Source organism: Coregonus lavaretus (assembly GCF_964263955.1).
Source record: "Coregonus lavaretus genome assembly, contig: HAP1_SCAFFOLD_1924, whole genome shotgun sequence".
Taxonomy (NCBI): Eukaryota; Metazoa; Chordata; class Actinopteri; order Salmoniformes; family Salmonidae; genus Coregonus; species Coregonus lavaretus.
In genome coordinates this window covers 40,309-53,783 of record NW_028159121.1, presented here as the reverse complement: position 1 = coordinate 53,783, position 13,475 = coordinate 40,309, and the positions used below count along the sequence as shown (strand labels likewise).

General features: G+C 46.3%; 1 protein-coding gene across 1 annotated transcript in view; it reads right to left on the bottom strand.

Moving 5' to 3' along the window:
- Positions 1-1,731: 1,731 nt before the first annotated feature.
- LOC311123260 (zinc finger protein 704-like) overlaps positions 1,732-13,475 on the bottom strand; it is a gene marked incomplete at its 5' end in the record, with an annotated part of 28,243 nt that continues 16,499 nt past the window's right edge. Inside the window, 4 exons of the mRNA XM_084197516.1 lie at positions 1,732-2,786; positions 2,889-3,016; positions 3,809-4,094; positions 10,438-10,538. Of these exons, the coding sequence (XP_084053642.1) occupies positions 2,675-2,786; positions 2,889-3,016; positions 3,809-4,094; positions 10,438-10,538 (627 nt within the window). The 3' untranslated portion in view covers positions 1,732-2,674. The remainder of the gene's footprint in view (positions 2,787-2,888; positions 3,017-3,808; positions 4,095-10,437; positions 10,539-13,475) is intronic.

Genomic DNA, 13,475 nt, shown 5'->3' with positions numbered 1-13,475 from the left:
CTGTAATTTTCATCATAGGTACACGTCAACTATGACAGACAAAATGAGAATTTCTTTTCTCCTGAAAATCACATTGTAGGATTTTTAATGAATTTATTTGCAAATTATGGTGGAAAATAAGTATTTGGTCACCTACAAACAAGCAAGATTTCTGGCTCTCACAGACCTGTAACTTCTTCTTTAAGAGGATCCTCTGTCCTCCACTCGTTACCTGTATTAATGGCACCTGTTTGAACTTGTTATCAGTATAAAAGACACCTGTCCACAACCTCAAACAGTCACACTCCAAACTCCACTATGGCCAAGACCAAAGAGCTGTCAAAGGACACCAGAAACAAAATTGTAGACCTGCACCAGGCTGGGAAGACTGAATCTGCAATAGGTAAGCAGCTTGGTTTGAAGAAATCAACTGTGGGAGCAATTATTATCCCAGAACCACACGGTTCTGGGATAATATCCCAGAACCACACGGGGGGACCTAGTGAATGACCTGCAGAGAGCTGGGACCAAAGTAACAAAGCCTACCATCAGTAACACACTACGCCGCCAGGGACTCAAATCCTGCAGTGCCAGACGTGTCCCCCTGCTTAAGCCAGTACATGTCCAGGCCCGTCTGAAGTTTGCTAGAGTGCATTTGGATGATCCAGAAGAGGATTGGGAGAATGTCATATGGTCAGATGAAACCAAAATATAACTTTTTGGTAAAAACTCAACTCGTCGTGTTTGGAGGACAAAGAATGCTGAGTTGCATCCAAAGAACACCATACCTACTGTGAAGCATGGGGTGGAAACGTCATGCTTAGGGGCTGTTTTTCTGCAAAGGGACCAGGACGACTGATCCGTGTAAAGGAAAGAATGAATGGGGCCATGTATCGTGAGATTTTGAGTGAAAACCTCCTTCCATCAGCAAGGGCATTGAAGATGAAACGTGGCTGTGTCTTTCAGCATGACAAACACACTGCCTGGGCAACGAAGGAGTGGCTTCGTAAGAAGCATTTCAAGGTCCTGGAGTGGCCTAGCCAATCTCCAGATCTCAACCCCATAGAAAATCTTTGGAGGGAGTTGAAAGTCCGTGTTGCCCAGCGACAGCCCCAAAACATCACTGCTCTAGAGGAGATCTGCATGGAGGAATGGGCCAAAATACCAGCAACAGTGTGTGAAAACCTTGTGAAGACTTACAGAAAATGTTTGACCTGTGTCATTGCCAACAAAGGGTATATAACAAAGTAGTGAGAAACTTTTGTTATTGACCAAATACTTATTTTCCACCATAATTTGCAAATAAATTCATTAAAAATCCTACAATGTGATTTTCTGGAATTTTTTTTCTCATTTTGTCTGTCATAGTTGACGTGTACTTATGATGAAAATTACAGGCCTCTCTCATCTTTTTAAGTGGGAGAACTTGCACAATTGGTGGCTGACTAAATACTTTTTTCCCCCACTGTACCCAGAAAATGAACTCTACAACTCTGAGTAGCCAACAATGCTACAGCAGAGCTTAATGTTGTTGTTGATAACTGTTATCAACAATAGAGCTGATTAATCAAAGCAAGACAATACTTTCCAAACCCTGGAGATTGCACTCTGCAACTACTAGTTGCCTTGGCAACTAATCGCTGAAAATACATGTAAGAAATGAGCGCAAACACTGTAGTTACAAAGTTTACATTGATCTGTTGAAAGATGTATTGTTTCTGAAAGATGCATATCAGAGGTATAGAAAGGAAGAAACGGAAATAGATCTCTTTATAAACTGTAGATGTACATTGAACAATTTAAAGATTCAAAACGTAACATTTGGTGCCACCAGATGGAAGAACGTGTGTTTCATAGCTATGCAAAAAGCAGGAAGCTTATGATGAGTAGCTATGGATTATTTACTTCCCAAACAAACTGATTAGAGTTTATGAGTTGAATTCCCATAACAGCATGTGATGTGTTATTCCATAACACTTGGATATGAAGAGCAGAACAAGCTTGAGTCTTAATAAGCAGCATCTAAATTCTGAGAGAATAGATTGACAATCTGATTCGTTTTTCCTTTGGTAAGACTTACTGCCCATTTGAAAATTTAAAACAATCCATTTGAATAAACGCCCCGAAGTTAATCTGTTTTTAGTTATAAAACATTAACAGAGATGCATCAAGAGAAAGAAAAATGATGACAAGAGAGCGGTATCAGGATCTTGTAAACTCAAACACAGTAGCTTCCATGATACTCGGACCAGTAAAAAACAACATGTTGAGAGTACACAAGACCAAAAAGCTTATCTGAAATCTTCAACCACTCCCCTACAGTGAAGGCAGGCAAACTTTGAAAATACAAAACAAATCGAAAAGGTTCTGAATCACGTTTTGAATAATATTTTCCTTTTTTTGATTACCTAAAAAGTCTCATCCTTAGAAAGAAACACAATTCTTCCAAAGCCACATTCATTTTTCTTGATTTTTGTATTTTTTTTGCCTTTTCCATCAGTTAGTTTTGTGTTTTGTGAGTTCAGCTATCTGCGGACAAGGAGAAGCGAGCAGAGAGCGCCCTGCTGGTCAGGAGGAAGCAGTACGTGCTCTGAGGGGCTTCATCACGGAGAAACCCCCACATCTCCTCAGTGGTAGATGCCACCTCAGTGAAGCGCTGGCAGAGGAAGAGTCCATCCCAGTGATGTAGTGGGGTTCAGTCAGTGAATCGCTGACAAGCTTTTTTCCAGCGGCAGGCTGTGCACCACATGTCCCTCTTCTCCATGCCGTACACTTTACGGCACTTTTTGGCATCACCACGGGGTTTCCTTGGCAACCAAGAAGATGGCACACAGTTAGACTTTACACTACAATCCCATGAAGTTGATAAACACACTCACACAGCAAGGGTCAACACACATACTGTGTACCTGGTTCCTGGTGCTGGTTTGGGCAGGGGGGCTGTAAAGGGGGGTGTCTTGCTGATTGTGGTGTGTGTGTGGGGGGCAGGCTGTCTCTTCTCCCCGAAGCTCACCGTGCGGATGTGAGTCAACGGGCCCTGCAGGGGCAACCACAGGTCAAAGGGCATTCAACACCAACCAATCATAGCATGGCAGTCCATCATTAAGGGTTACACCTAGTGCTCTGAGATTTTCCTGACCATGTGACGTGACCAGAAAGAACTCTACGTAACTACGGCTCTAGATCAGTGTCACCTCTTCAGACCGTGTTACTCTTCACACTGGCTATGTTAGGGCTGAACTGATTCTAGTTCAGCCCTAAAGACAATATGTCTAGATAGTAGACAACACTCCAGGGCTGGGAGGCAGAGTAGAAGAAAAAAGGAGAGAGATGAGTGAAAGGCGTGGGGAAGAGAGACATTGAAAAAGAGGTTAGTTGGGGGTGGTGGGAGCGAGGGAGTAGGAGTAGAGAGGTGAGAGATGGGGGAGTGAAAAATAGGGGTGGGGTGAAGAGGGAGAGATGATTAGAGAAGAAGTGAAAAAAAGTGGAGGTAGAGGGAGGTTGAGCGACAAAGAATGATACAGAAAGAAAAGGGAGACAGATACTATGGAAAATGTAGTAGAAGAGAGAAGGCGACTGCCTCACCTAAAATAAATCTATTGATCTGACGGGACGTCATGACATGTGCAGCTTTAAGCCCGTGGACAACTCAGTTTCATGGACATAATTAGCTACACACAAACAGACCAGGGGAACCAAAACATTATCTGTCATGAAGTAGAGGACAGCTACATGACACTACTGGAGAGTCTCTATAGCAACAGAGAGTACCATAGCCGTTGGAGAATAAGGTGTATGTGCGTGCACGTGTGTGCCTGACAGTTCTTACCTGGTAGGCGTGGTCAGTACGGATATGGCAGAGCGAGGAGGGAGCTGATTGGCTGAGCAGGCTGGGGGCGTGACCCTGCGGTCCCCTCACGATGATTTGGGAGGGCTCAGAGCGGGGTACAAAGGCAGCGGGGGAGAAAGGGGGGAAGATGGGGGGAGGGCCGGTAGTGGTGGGGGAGGTGGGTGTGAGGCTGGACAAGCCCTCTGATAGGCTGTCCATGTTGACCTCGATCTCTGAGTAGTAGAAGTCCTCCTCGCCGTCACTGTAGTCCGAGTCACAGTTCCGCCTGCACCATAGGAGAGTGACATACACCACCGGTCAAACGTTTTAGAACACCTACTCATTCAAGGGTTTTTCTTTATTTTTACAATTTTCTACATTGTAGAATAATAGTGAAGACATCAAAACTATGAAATAACACATATGGAATCGTAGTAACCAAAAAAGTGTTAAACAAATCAAAATATATTTGAAATTTGAGATTCTTCAAATAGCCACCCTTTGCCTTGATGACAGCTTTGCACCCTCTTTACCAGGCCGTGATGCAGCCGGTCAGGACGCTCTCGATGGTGCAGTGGTAGTATTTGGAGAGTACCTGGGGTGGCATGCCGAATTTCTTCAGCCGCCTTAGGAAGTAGAGACACCGTTGTGCCCTCTTGACAAGAGTGGTGTTGTTGTTGGTCCATGTTAAGTCCCGAGTGGCGCAGTGGTCTAAGGCACTGCATCGCAGTGCTAGCTGTGCCACTAGAGATCCTGGTTAGAGTCCAGGCTCTGTCGCAGCCGGCCGCAACCGGGAGACCCATGGGCGGCGCACAATTGGTCAAGCGTCGTCCAAGGTAGGGGAGGGTTTGGCCGGCAGGGATGTGGGTTCGTTTCCCACGGGGGGCCAGTATAAAAAAAAATGAAAAAAATGAAAACGTATGCATTCACTAACTGTAAGTCGCTCTGGATAAGAGCGTCTGTTAAATGACTAAAAATGTCAAATGTAAATGTAAGTCCTCGGTGATGTGGATGCCGAGGAACTTAAAACTGCTGACTCGCTCTACTGCAGTCCCGTTTATGTGGATTGGGGCATGTTCCCTCCTCTGCTTCCTGAAATCAACAATCAACTCTTTTGTTTTGCTGACGTTGAGGGAGAGGTTGTGTTCCTGGCACCACCATGCCAGTTCACTTACCTCCTCCCTATAAGCTGACTCGTTGTTGTTGGTTATCAGGCCTATAATCATGATGTCGTCAGCAAATTTGATGATGGAGTTGCTGTCGTGCAAAGCCAGGCAGTTGTGGGTGAACTGAGGACAGCCCTGGGGGGCTCCTGTGTTAAGAGTGGAGGAGTTGTTATTACCAATCCTCACAGCCTGTGGTTTGCCCGTCAGGAAGTCCATGTTCCAGTTGCAGATGGTGGTCCAGACCCAGGGCTCTGAGCTCCGTGTCGAGCTTGGAGGTAACAATAGTGTTGAATACTGAACTTTAGTCAATGAAGAGCATTCTCACATAGGTGTTCCTCTTGTCCAGAGTTGCTAGGGCCATGTGAATAGTGATGGAAATGGCATCTTCCATGGATCTGTTGGAGCGGTAGGTAAATTGGAGAGGGTCCAGTGTGCCTGGTGTGTGCCATGACTAGCCTCTCGAAGCACTTCATGATGAACGGGGTGAGTGCGACGGGGCAATTGTAATTTGGGCATGTCACATAGTTTTTCTTGGGCACTTGTACGATGGTGATCTCCTTGAAGCAGGAGGGGACTACAGCCTGGGACACAGAGAGGTTGAAGATGTCCGTGAAGACGCCCGCCAGCTGGACAGTACACACTCTGAGGACGCATATATATATAGAATGTTAAACTCGTCTGGGAGGGAGGCTTCGGTGGGCACCACACCGCTGGATTTACCTTTGTAGTCCGTGATAGTCTGTATTCTTTGCCACATACGTTGCGAGTCTGAATTGTCAAACATCAATTCAAGTTTGAGTCTGTATTGTCTTTTTGCATCCCTAATGGATTTGCGGAGCTCGTACCTGCTTGTCTTGTACACGTTGCACGCCACCGAGTCATCAGGGTTTGTTCTGCTGACATTGAATGCTGCAGTACGGGCTCTCAGCATGGTACGGATATCTCCATTCATCCAGGGTTTTTGGTTGGGGTCTGGATTGTTATTGTGGGTACAACATCATCAACACATTTCCTAATGAAGCCTGTGACTGACGATTTATATTCCTCAATGTTGATGGATGAGTCCTGGATGGATGAATCTTTGAACATATTCCAATCAGTATTCTCAAAACAGTCCTGCAGCATTGAGTCTACCTCCTCTATCCAGCACCTCACTCTTATCTGTGTTGGTGGCTCCCTCCCTTCCCCTTATAATAACATTCAGAGCACCCTAAAGTTGCAGTCAATATACCGCTTCATAATACTCTGCAGCTACATCAGTAAAGTGGTATGAACATGTTAATAAGGCATTATAACACATCATACCAAGCCGCTTCAAGCTTTTTAATGAGGAGCTGTTCTATTACCTCAACTAGCCGGTGCCCCCGCACATTGACTATGCAACGGTACCCCCCTGTATATATAGCCTCCCTACTGTCACTTTATTCTATTGTATATATAGCCTCCCTACTGTCACTTTATTTTTTACTTCTGCTCTTTTTTTTCTCAACACTTTTTTGTTGTTGTTTTATTCTTACTTTTTTTGTTTAAAATAAATGCACTGTTGGTTAAGGGCTGTAAGTAAGCATTTCACTGTAATGTCTGCACCTGTTGTATTCGGCGCATGTGACCAATAAAATTTGATTTGATTTGATTTGATTTGATTTGATTTGATGCTGGATCCTCTATAACCAGCAGAGGGCAGTGATACCCAGGGCCTCTGAGTCAAAGCCACTGAGCTTACAGACTTCATTGGTCATAGCCCTCACTGACTGACTGAGAGAATGCAGGATGGCAACAGAAGGCTATAAAAACACACCAGCAAAACCTCCTCATGTGTTGATATGCCTCCACCATCCACCCTGCATCCCTTTATGGCACTTTGTCAAATCAAATGAAATTGTATTGGCCACACGCGCCGAATACAGCAGGTGTAGACATTACTGTGAAATGCTTACTTACAGCCCTTAACCAACAATGCATTTATTTGTAATAAAAAATTAAAATAAAACAACAACAACAACAAAGTGTTGAGAAAAAAAGAGCAGAAGTAAAATAAAATAACAGTAAGGAGGCTATATACAGGGGGGTACCGGTGTAGAGTCAATGTGCGGGGGCACCGGCTAGTTGAGGTAGTTGAGGTAATACGTACATGTGGGTAGAGTTAAAGTGACTATGCATAAATAATTAACAGAGTAGCAGCAGTGTAAAAATATGGTCTGGGAGTGGGGGGGCAGTACAAATAGTCTGGGTAGCCATGATTAGCTGCTCAGGAGTTTTATGGCTTGGGGGTAGAAGCTGTTGAGAAGCCTTTTGGACCTAGACTTGGCGCTCCGGTACCTCTTGCCGTGCGGTAGCAGAGAGAACAGTCTATGACTAGGGTGGCTGGAGTCTTTGACAATTTTGAGGGCCTTCCTCTGACACCGCCTGGATGGCAGGAAGCTTGGCCCCAGTGATGTACTGGGCCGTACGCACTACCCTCTGTAGTGCCTTGCGGTCGGAGGCCGAGCAGTTGCCATACCAGGCGGTGATGCAACCAGTCAGGATGCTCTCGATGGTGCAGCTGTATAACTTTTTGAGGATCTGAGGACCCATGCCAAATCCTTTCAGTGTTCTGAGGGGGAATAGGCTTTGTCGTGCCCTCTTCACGACTGTCTTGGTGTGTTTGGACTATGATAGTTCGTTAGTGATGTGGACACCAAGGAACTTGAAGCTCTCAACCTGTTCCACTACAGCCCCGTCGATGAGAATGGGGGCGTGCTCAGTCCTCTTCTTTTTCCTGTAGTCCACAATCATCTCCTTTGTCTTTGTCACATTGAGGGAGAGGTTGTTATCCTGGCACCACACGGACCTCCCTATAGACTGTCTCATCATTGTCGGTGATCAGGCCTACCACTGTTGTGTCGTCGGCAAACTTAATGATGGTGTTGGAGTCGTGCCTGGCCATGCAGTCATGGGTGAACAGGGAGTACAGGAGGGGACTGAGCACGCACCCCTGAGGGGCCCCCGTCTTGAGGATCAGCGTGGCAGATGTGATGTTGCCTACCCTTACCACCCGGGGGCGTCCCGTCAGGAAGTCCAGGATCCAGTTGCAGAGGGAGGTGTTTAGTCCCAGGATCCTTAGCTTAGTGATGAGCTTTCAGGGCACTATGGTGTTGAACGCTGAGCTGTAGTCAATGAATAGCATTCTCATGTAGGTGTTCCTCTTGTCCAGGTGGGAAAGGGCAGTGTGGAGTGCAATAGAGATTGCATCATCTGTGGATCTGTTGGGGCGGTATGCAAATTGGAGTGGGTCTAGGGTTTCTGGGATAATGGTGTTGATGTGAGCCATGACCAGCCTTTCAAAGCACTTCATGGCTACAGACGTCAGAGCCAAGGGTCGGTGGTCATTTAGGCAGGTTATCTTAGTGTCCTTGGGCACGGGGACTATGGTGGTCTGCTTGAAACATGTTGCTATTACAGACTCAGTCAGGGACATGTTGAAAATGTCGGTGAAGACACTTGCCAGTTGGTCAGCACATGCTCGGAGTACACGTCCTGGTAATCCGTCTGGCCCTGCGGCCTTGTGAATGTTAACCTCTTAAAAGTCTTACTCACATCGGCTACGGAGAGCGTGATCACATAGTCATCGGAACAGCTGGTGCTCTCATGCATGCTTCAGTGTTGCTTGTCTCGAAGCGAGCATAGAAGTGGTATAGCTGGTCTGGTAGGCTTATGTCACTGGGCAGCTCGCGGCTGTGCTTCCCTTTGTAGTCTGTAATAGTTTGCAAGCCCTGCCACATCCGACGAGCGTTAGAGCCGGTGTAGTACGATTCAATATTAGTCCTGTATTGACTCTTTGCCTGTTTGATGGTTCGTCGGAGGGCATAGCAGGATTTCTTATAAGCGTCCGGGTTAGAGTCCCGCTCCTTGAAAGCGGCAGCTCTACCCTTTAGCTCAGTGCGGATGTTGCCTGTAATCCATGGCTTCTGGTTGGGGTATGTACGTACGGTCACTGTGGGGACGACGTCATCGATACACTTATTGATGAAGCCAGTGACTGATGTGGTGTACTCCTCAATGCTATCTGAAGAATCCCGGAACATGTTCCAGTCTGTGCTAGCAAAACAGTCCTGTAGCTTAGCATCTGCGTCATCTGACCACTTTTCTATTAACCGAGTCACTGGTGCTTCCTGCTTTAGTTTTTGTTTGTAAGCAGGAATCAGGAGGATAGAGTTATGGTCAGATTTGCCAAATGGAGGGCGAGGGAGAGCTTTGTATGCGTCTCTGTGTGTGGAGTAAAGGTGATCTAGAGTATTTTTTCCTCTGGTTGCACATTTAACATGCTGGTAGAAATTAGGTCGAACGGATTTGAGTTTCCCTGCATTAAAGTCCCCGGCCACTAGGAGCGCTGCCTCTGGATGAGCGTTTTCCTGTTTAGTTATGGCCTTCTACAGCTCATTGAGTGCAATCTTAATACCAGCATTGGTTTGTGGTGGTGAATAGACAGCTATGAAAAATATAGACGAAAACTCTCTTGGTAAATAGTGTGGTCTACAGCTTATCATAAGATACTCTACCTCAGGCGAGCAAAACCTTGAGACTTCCTTAGTATTCGATTTTGTGCACCAGCTGTTGTTTACAAATATACACAGACCACCACCCCTTGTCTTACCGTAGTCAGCCGTTCTATCCTGCCGATGTAGCGTATAGCCCGCTAGCTGTATGTTGTCCATGTCGTCGTTCAGCCACGACTCGGTGAAACATAAGATATTACAGTTTTTAATGTCCCGTTGGTAGGATAACCGTACTCTTAGGTCATCAAATGTATTTTCCAATGATTGAAGATTGGCTAATAGGATTGATGGAAGAGGCAGTTTACTCGCTCGCCGTCGGATCCTTACGAGGCACCCCGACCTACGTCCACGATATCTCCGTCTCTTTCTCCTGCGAATGACAGGGATTTGGGCCTTGTCGGGTGTCTGTAGGATATCCTTCACGTCTGACTCGTTGAAGAAAAAATCTTTGTCCAGTACGAGGTGAGTAATCGCTGTCCTGATATCCAGAAGCTCTTTTTGGTTATAAGAGACGATGGCAGAAACATTATGTACAGAATAAATGACAAATAACGCAAAAAAACACACATAATAGTAATTGGTTAGAGGGCTGTAAAACGGCAGCCATCTTCTCCGGCGCCACTACTATACTAGAGTAACAAACCTAATGACATAGAGAAGTCATAACAAACACTGAGAGCCCATGGAGAGGCAGAGCTACCAATGTAGCACATACTCCAAAATACTAGCTCCTTGCTGTTAGTAGATATTTGAACAATACTTCAGTAAATAGAGTAAGGTGAACTGTATTATATCTGCTCTCTTATTGGTCCCCAGGAGACCTGTATGCAGCGATTGGTTACAACAATTACCAATTCAACTATTGTGATTGGATATCTATAGCAGTTGACCTATATCTTGCTCTATGATTAGTTGATTGGTGCCTTACCCCAGGTGGACGGTGCGGATGTGTCGCTGGATCCCTGAAGAGGTGCTGAGGACCTTTTCACAGTTCTTCCACAAGCACTTGAGCATCACCTTTATAGAGTTCTGAAACACAACAGAACACACAACACAGTGGAGACAGTGCTATTGTAGCAACCAAGGGGGAAGAGCAAGAGTGGGGCTTGAACCAACAACCCTGTGGTTATGGGGTGAGCGCACTGCAACCTGTGAGAAAAACGTTCAGATCTCTCAGCAGAGGATGTGCTCCACTTACATACAGGGAGGCTACACGTATTCTACTGTGTAAAAAAGAAAACAAGACCATTAGACCATTACACAGCCTATGAGACAAGCAGGCCTGTGAACATAGAAACCTGAGAGAAGACAGGTTAGCAAGACACACACACACACACAGGTGAAACTTTACACCGCTCTCTCTCTCTGCTCTATATTGACAGAAGCATAGTGTCATAAATAAACATTTTTTGGGATGGCCAAGGGCAAGAAAGTTACCCTAATATTCACATGGTCATAATCTCTACAGTCTGCACAGCAAATTTGAGATCAGAATTTTAACACCCACAGTGTCACATTTAACACTTCTTTAGTGTGTACTGTATATGTAAGTCACCAAAATAATGTTAAACAATTTATTTTGAAAGTGTTGATAATGTAATACCGCAAGAGTCTTGGTCCCTAAAACCATGGGTGTTGCAAATTCCAACTTAAATTAACACTTTATTAGAGTGTTATTAGAGATGCTGTTACACTTTCTCAGTGTTAGGGAATTAACACCTGTGGCGTTACAGTAACTCATTTTTGGGTGTTGTTTTAACACTATTTCCCTGGGTGCCTTTCCAGTGAATTTTAGAGGTACCTGTACCACCTATGATTGTTGCATTCGATGACTTTCAGTCCTGTAGCCTTCTGTCACGTCTACCCGGAATTCGGGACATGGGTGACTAGTTAACGTTAGTTTGGCTCTCTTTGTGTTCGTGCCGTGAAAGGAGGGGTTCTTCTTTGTCTGAAAGCAATGGCTAGCTAGTTTGCTAACTATCCTAGCTAACTAACTGGCTGAATAAGTTGACGACGGACTCGCTCAAGCTGTCGGGACTAACACACAACGTTAGACACGGACACGAACGATCTGCTTGCGTGTTGATACACTGGTGGTTTGTTGTGGCTGAGTATTGGCGCTAAACCGTGTTGTTGGAGACCGGCATGCTAGCTGGCTGTGGCGTTTTATGACGAGGTGCCCGGACGTTTTTCACGGAATAATACTGCACCTAGTTAGCTAGCTGAATAAACTAAGTTAGTCTATTCCTAGAAAACATTGAACCGCTGTAGTTTACAACAATTATAGTTTCTGAGGTGGAAGTTGGGAGAGTTATATTTGGGAGTTGTGGTGAGGGAGGCCCCGCTCTCTCCTTTCCCAGATGTTCAGTTCATTTCATTCCGATCTCCTCTGCATTATTGTAGCCATCTGCTGCAGCCTGTCAACTATGCCTCTGCCTATCCCTGTTCTCTGCTCTCCGCACAGGCTACACAAACGCCTCACACCACGTGGCTGCTGCCTCTCTAACCTGGTGGTCCCTGCACGCACGACCCACGTGGAGTTCCAGGTCTCAGGCAGCCTCTGGAACTGCCGTTCTGCTGCCAACAAGGCAGAGTTCATCTCAGCCTATGCTACCCTCCAGTCCCTCGACTTCTTGGCGCTGACGGAAACATGGATTACCACTGAAAACACTGCTACTCCTGCTGCTCTCTCCTCGTCTGACCATGTGTTCTCGCATACCCCGAGAGCATCTGGTCAGTGGGGTGGTGGCACAGGAATCCTCATCTCTCCCAAGTGGACATTCTCAATTTTTCCCCTGACCCATCTGTCTATCTCCTCATTTGAATTCCATGCTGTCACAGTCACTAGCCCATTTAAGCTTAATATCCTTGTCATCTATCGCCCTCCAGGTTCCCTTGGAGAGTTCATCAATGAGCTTGACGCCTTGATAAGTTCCTTTCCTGAGGATGGCTCACCCCTCACAGTTCTGGGGGATTTCAACCTCCCTACGTCTACATTTGACTCATTTCTCTCTGCCTCCTTCTTTCCACTCCTCTCCTCTTTTGACCTCACCCTCTCACCGTCCCCCCCTACTCACAAGGCAGGCAATACGCTTGACCTCATCTTCACTAGATGCTGTTCTTCTACTAATCTCACTGCAACTCCCCTCCAAGTCTCCGACCACTACTTTGTATCCTTTTCTCTCTCCCTCTCCTCCAACACTACTCACTCTGCCCCTACACAGATGGTAATGCGCCGTCGCAACCTTCGCTCTCTCTCTCCCGCTACTCTCTCCTCTTCCATCCTATCATCTCTTCCCTCTGCTCAATCCTTCTCCCTCCAATCTCCTGATTCTGCCTCCTCAACCCTCCTCTCCTCCCTTTCTGCATCCTTTGACTCTCTATGTCCCCTATCCTCCCGGCCGGCTCGGTCCTCCCCTCCAGCTCCGTGGCTTGATGACTCATTGCGAGCTCACAGAACAGGGCTCCGGGCAGCCGAGCGGAAATGGAAGAAAACTAGACTCCCTGCGGACCTGGCATTTTTTCACTCCCTCCTCTCTACATTCTCTTCATCTGTTTCTGCTACTAAGGCCACTTTCTACCACTCTAAATTCCAAGCATCCGCCTCTAACCCTAGGAAGCTCTTTGCCACATTCTCCTCCCTGCTGAATCCCCCCCCCCCCCTCCCTCCTCCCTCTCTGTGGATGACTTCGTCAACCATTTTGAAAAGAAGGTTGACGACATCCGATCCTCGTTTGTTAAGTCAAATGACACTGCTGGTCCTGCTCACACTGCCCTACCCTATGCTTTGACTTCTTTCTCCCCTCTCTCTCCAGATAAAATCTTGCGACTTGTGACGGCAGGCCGCCCAACAACCTGCCAACTTGACCCTATCCCCTCCTCTCTTCTCCAGACCATCTCCGGTGACCTTCTCCCCTACCTCACCTCGCTGATCAACTCATCCTTGACCGCTGGCTATGTCCCTTC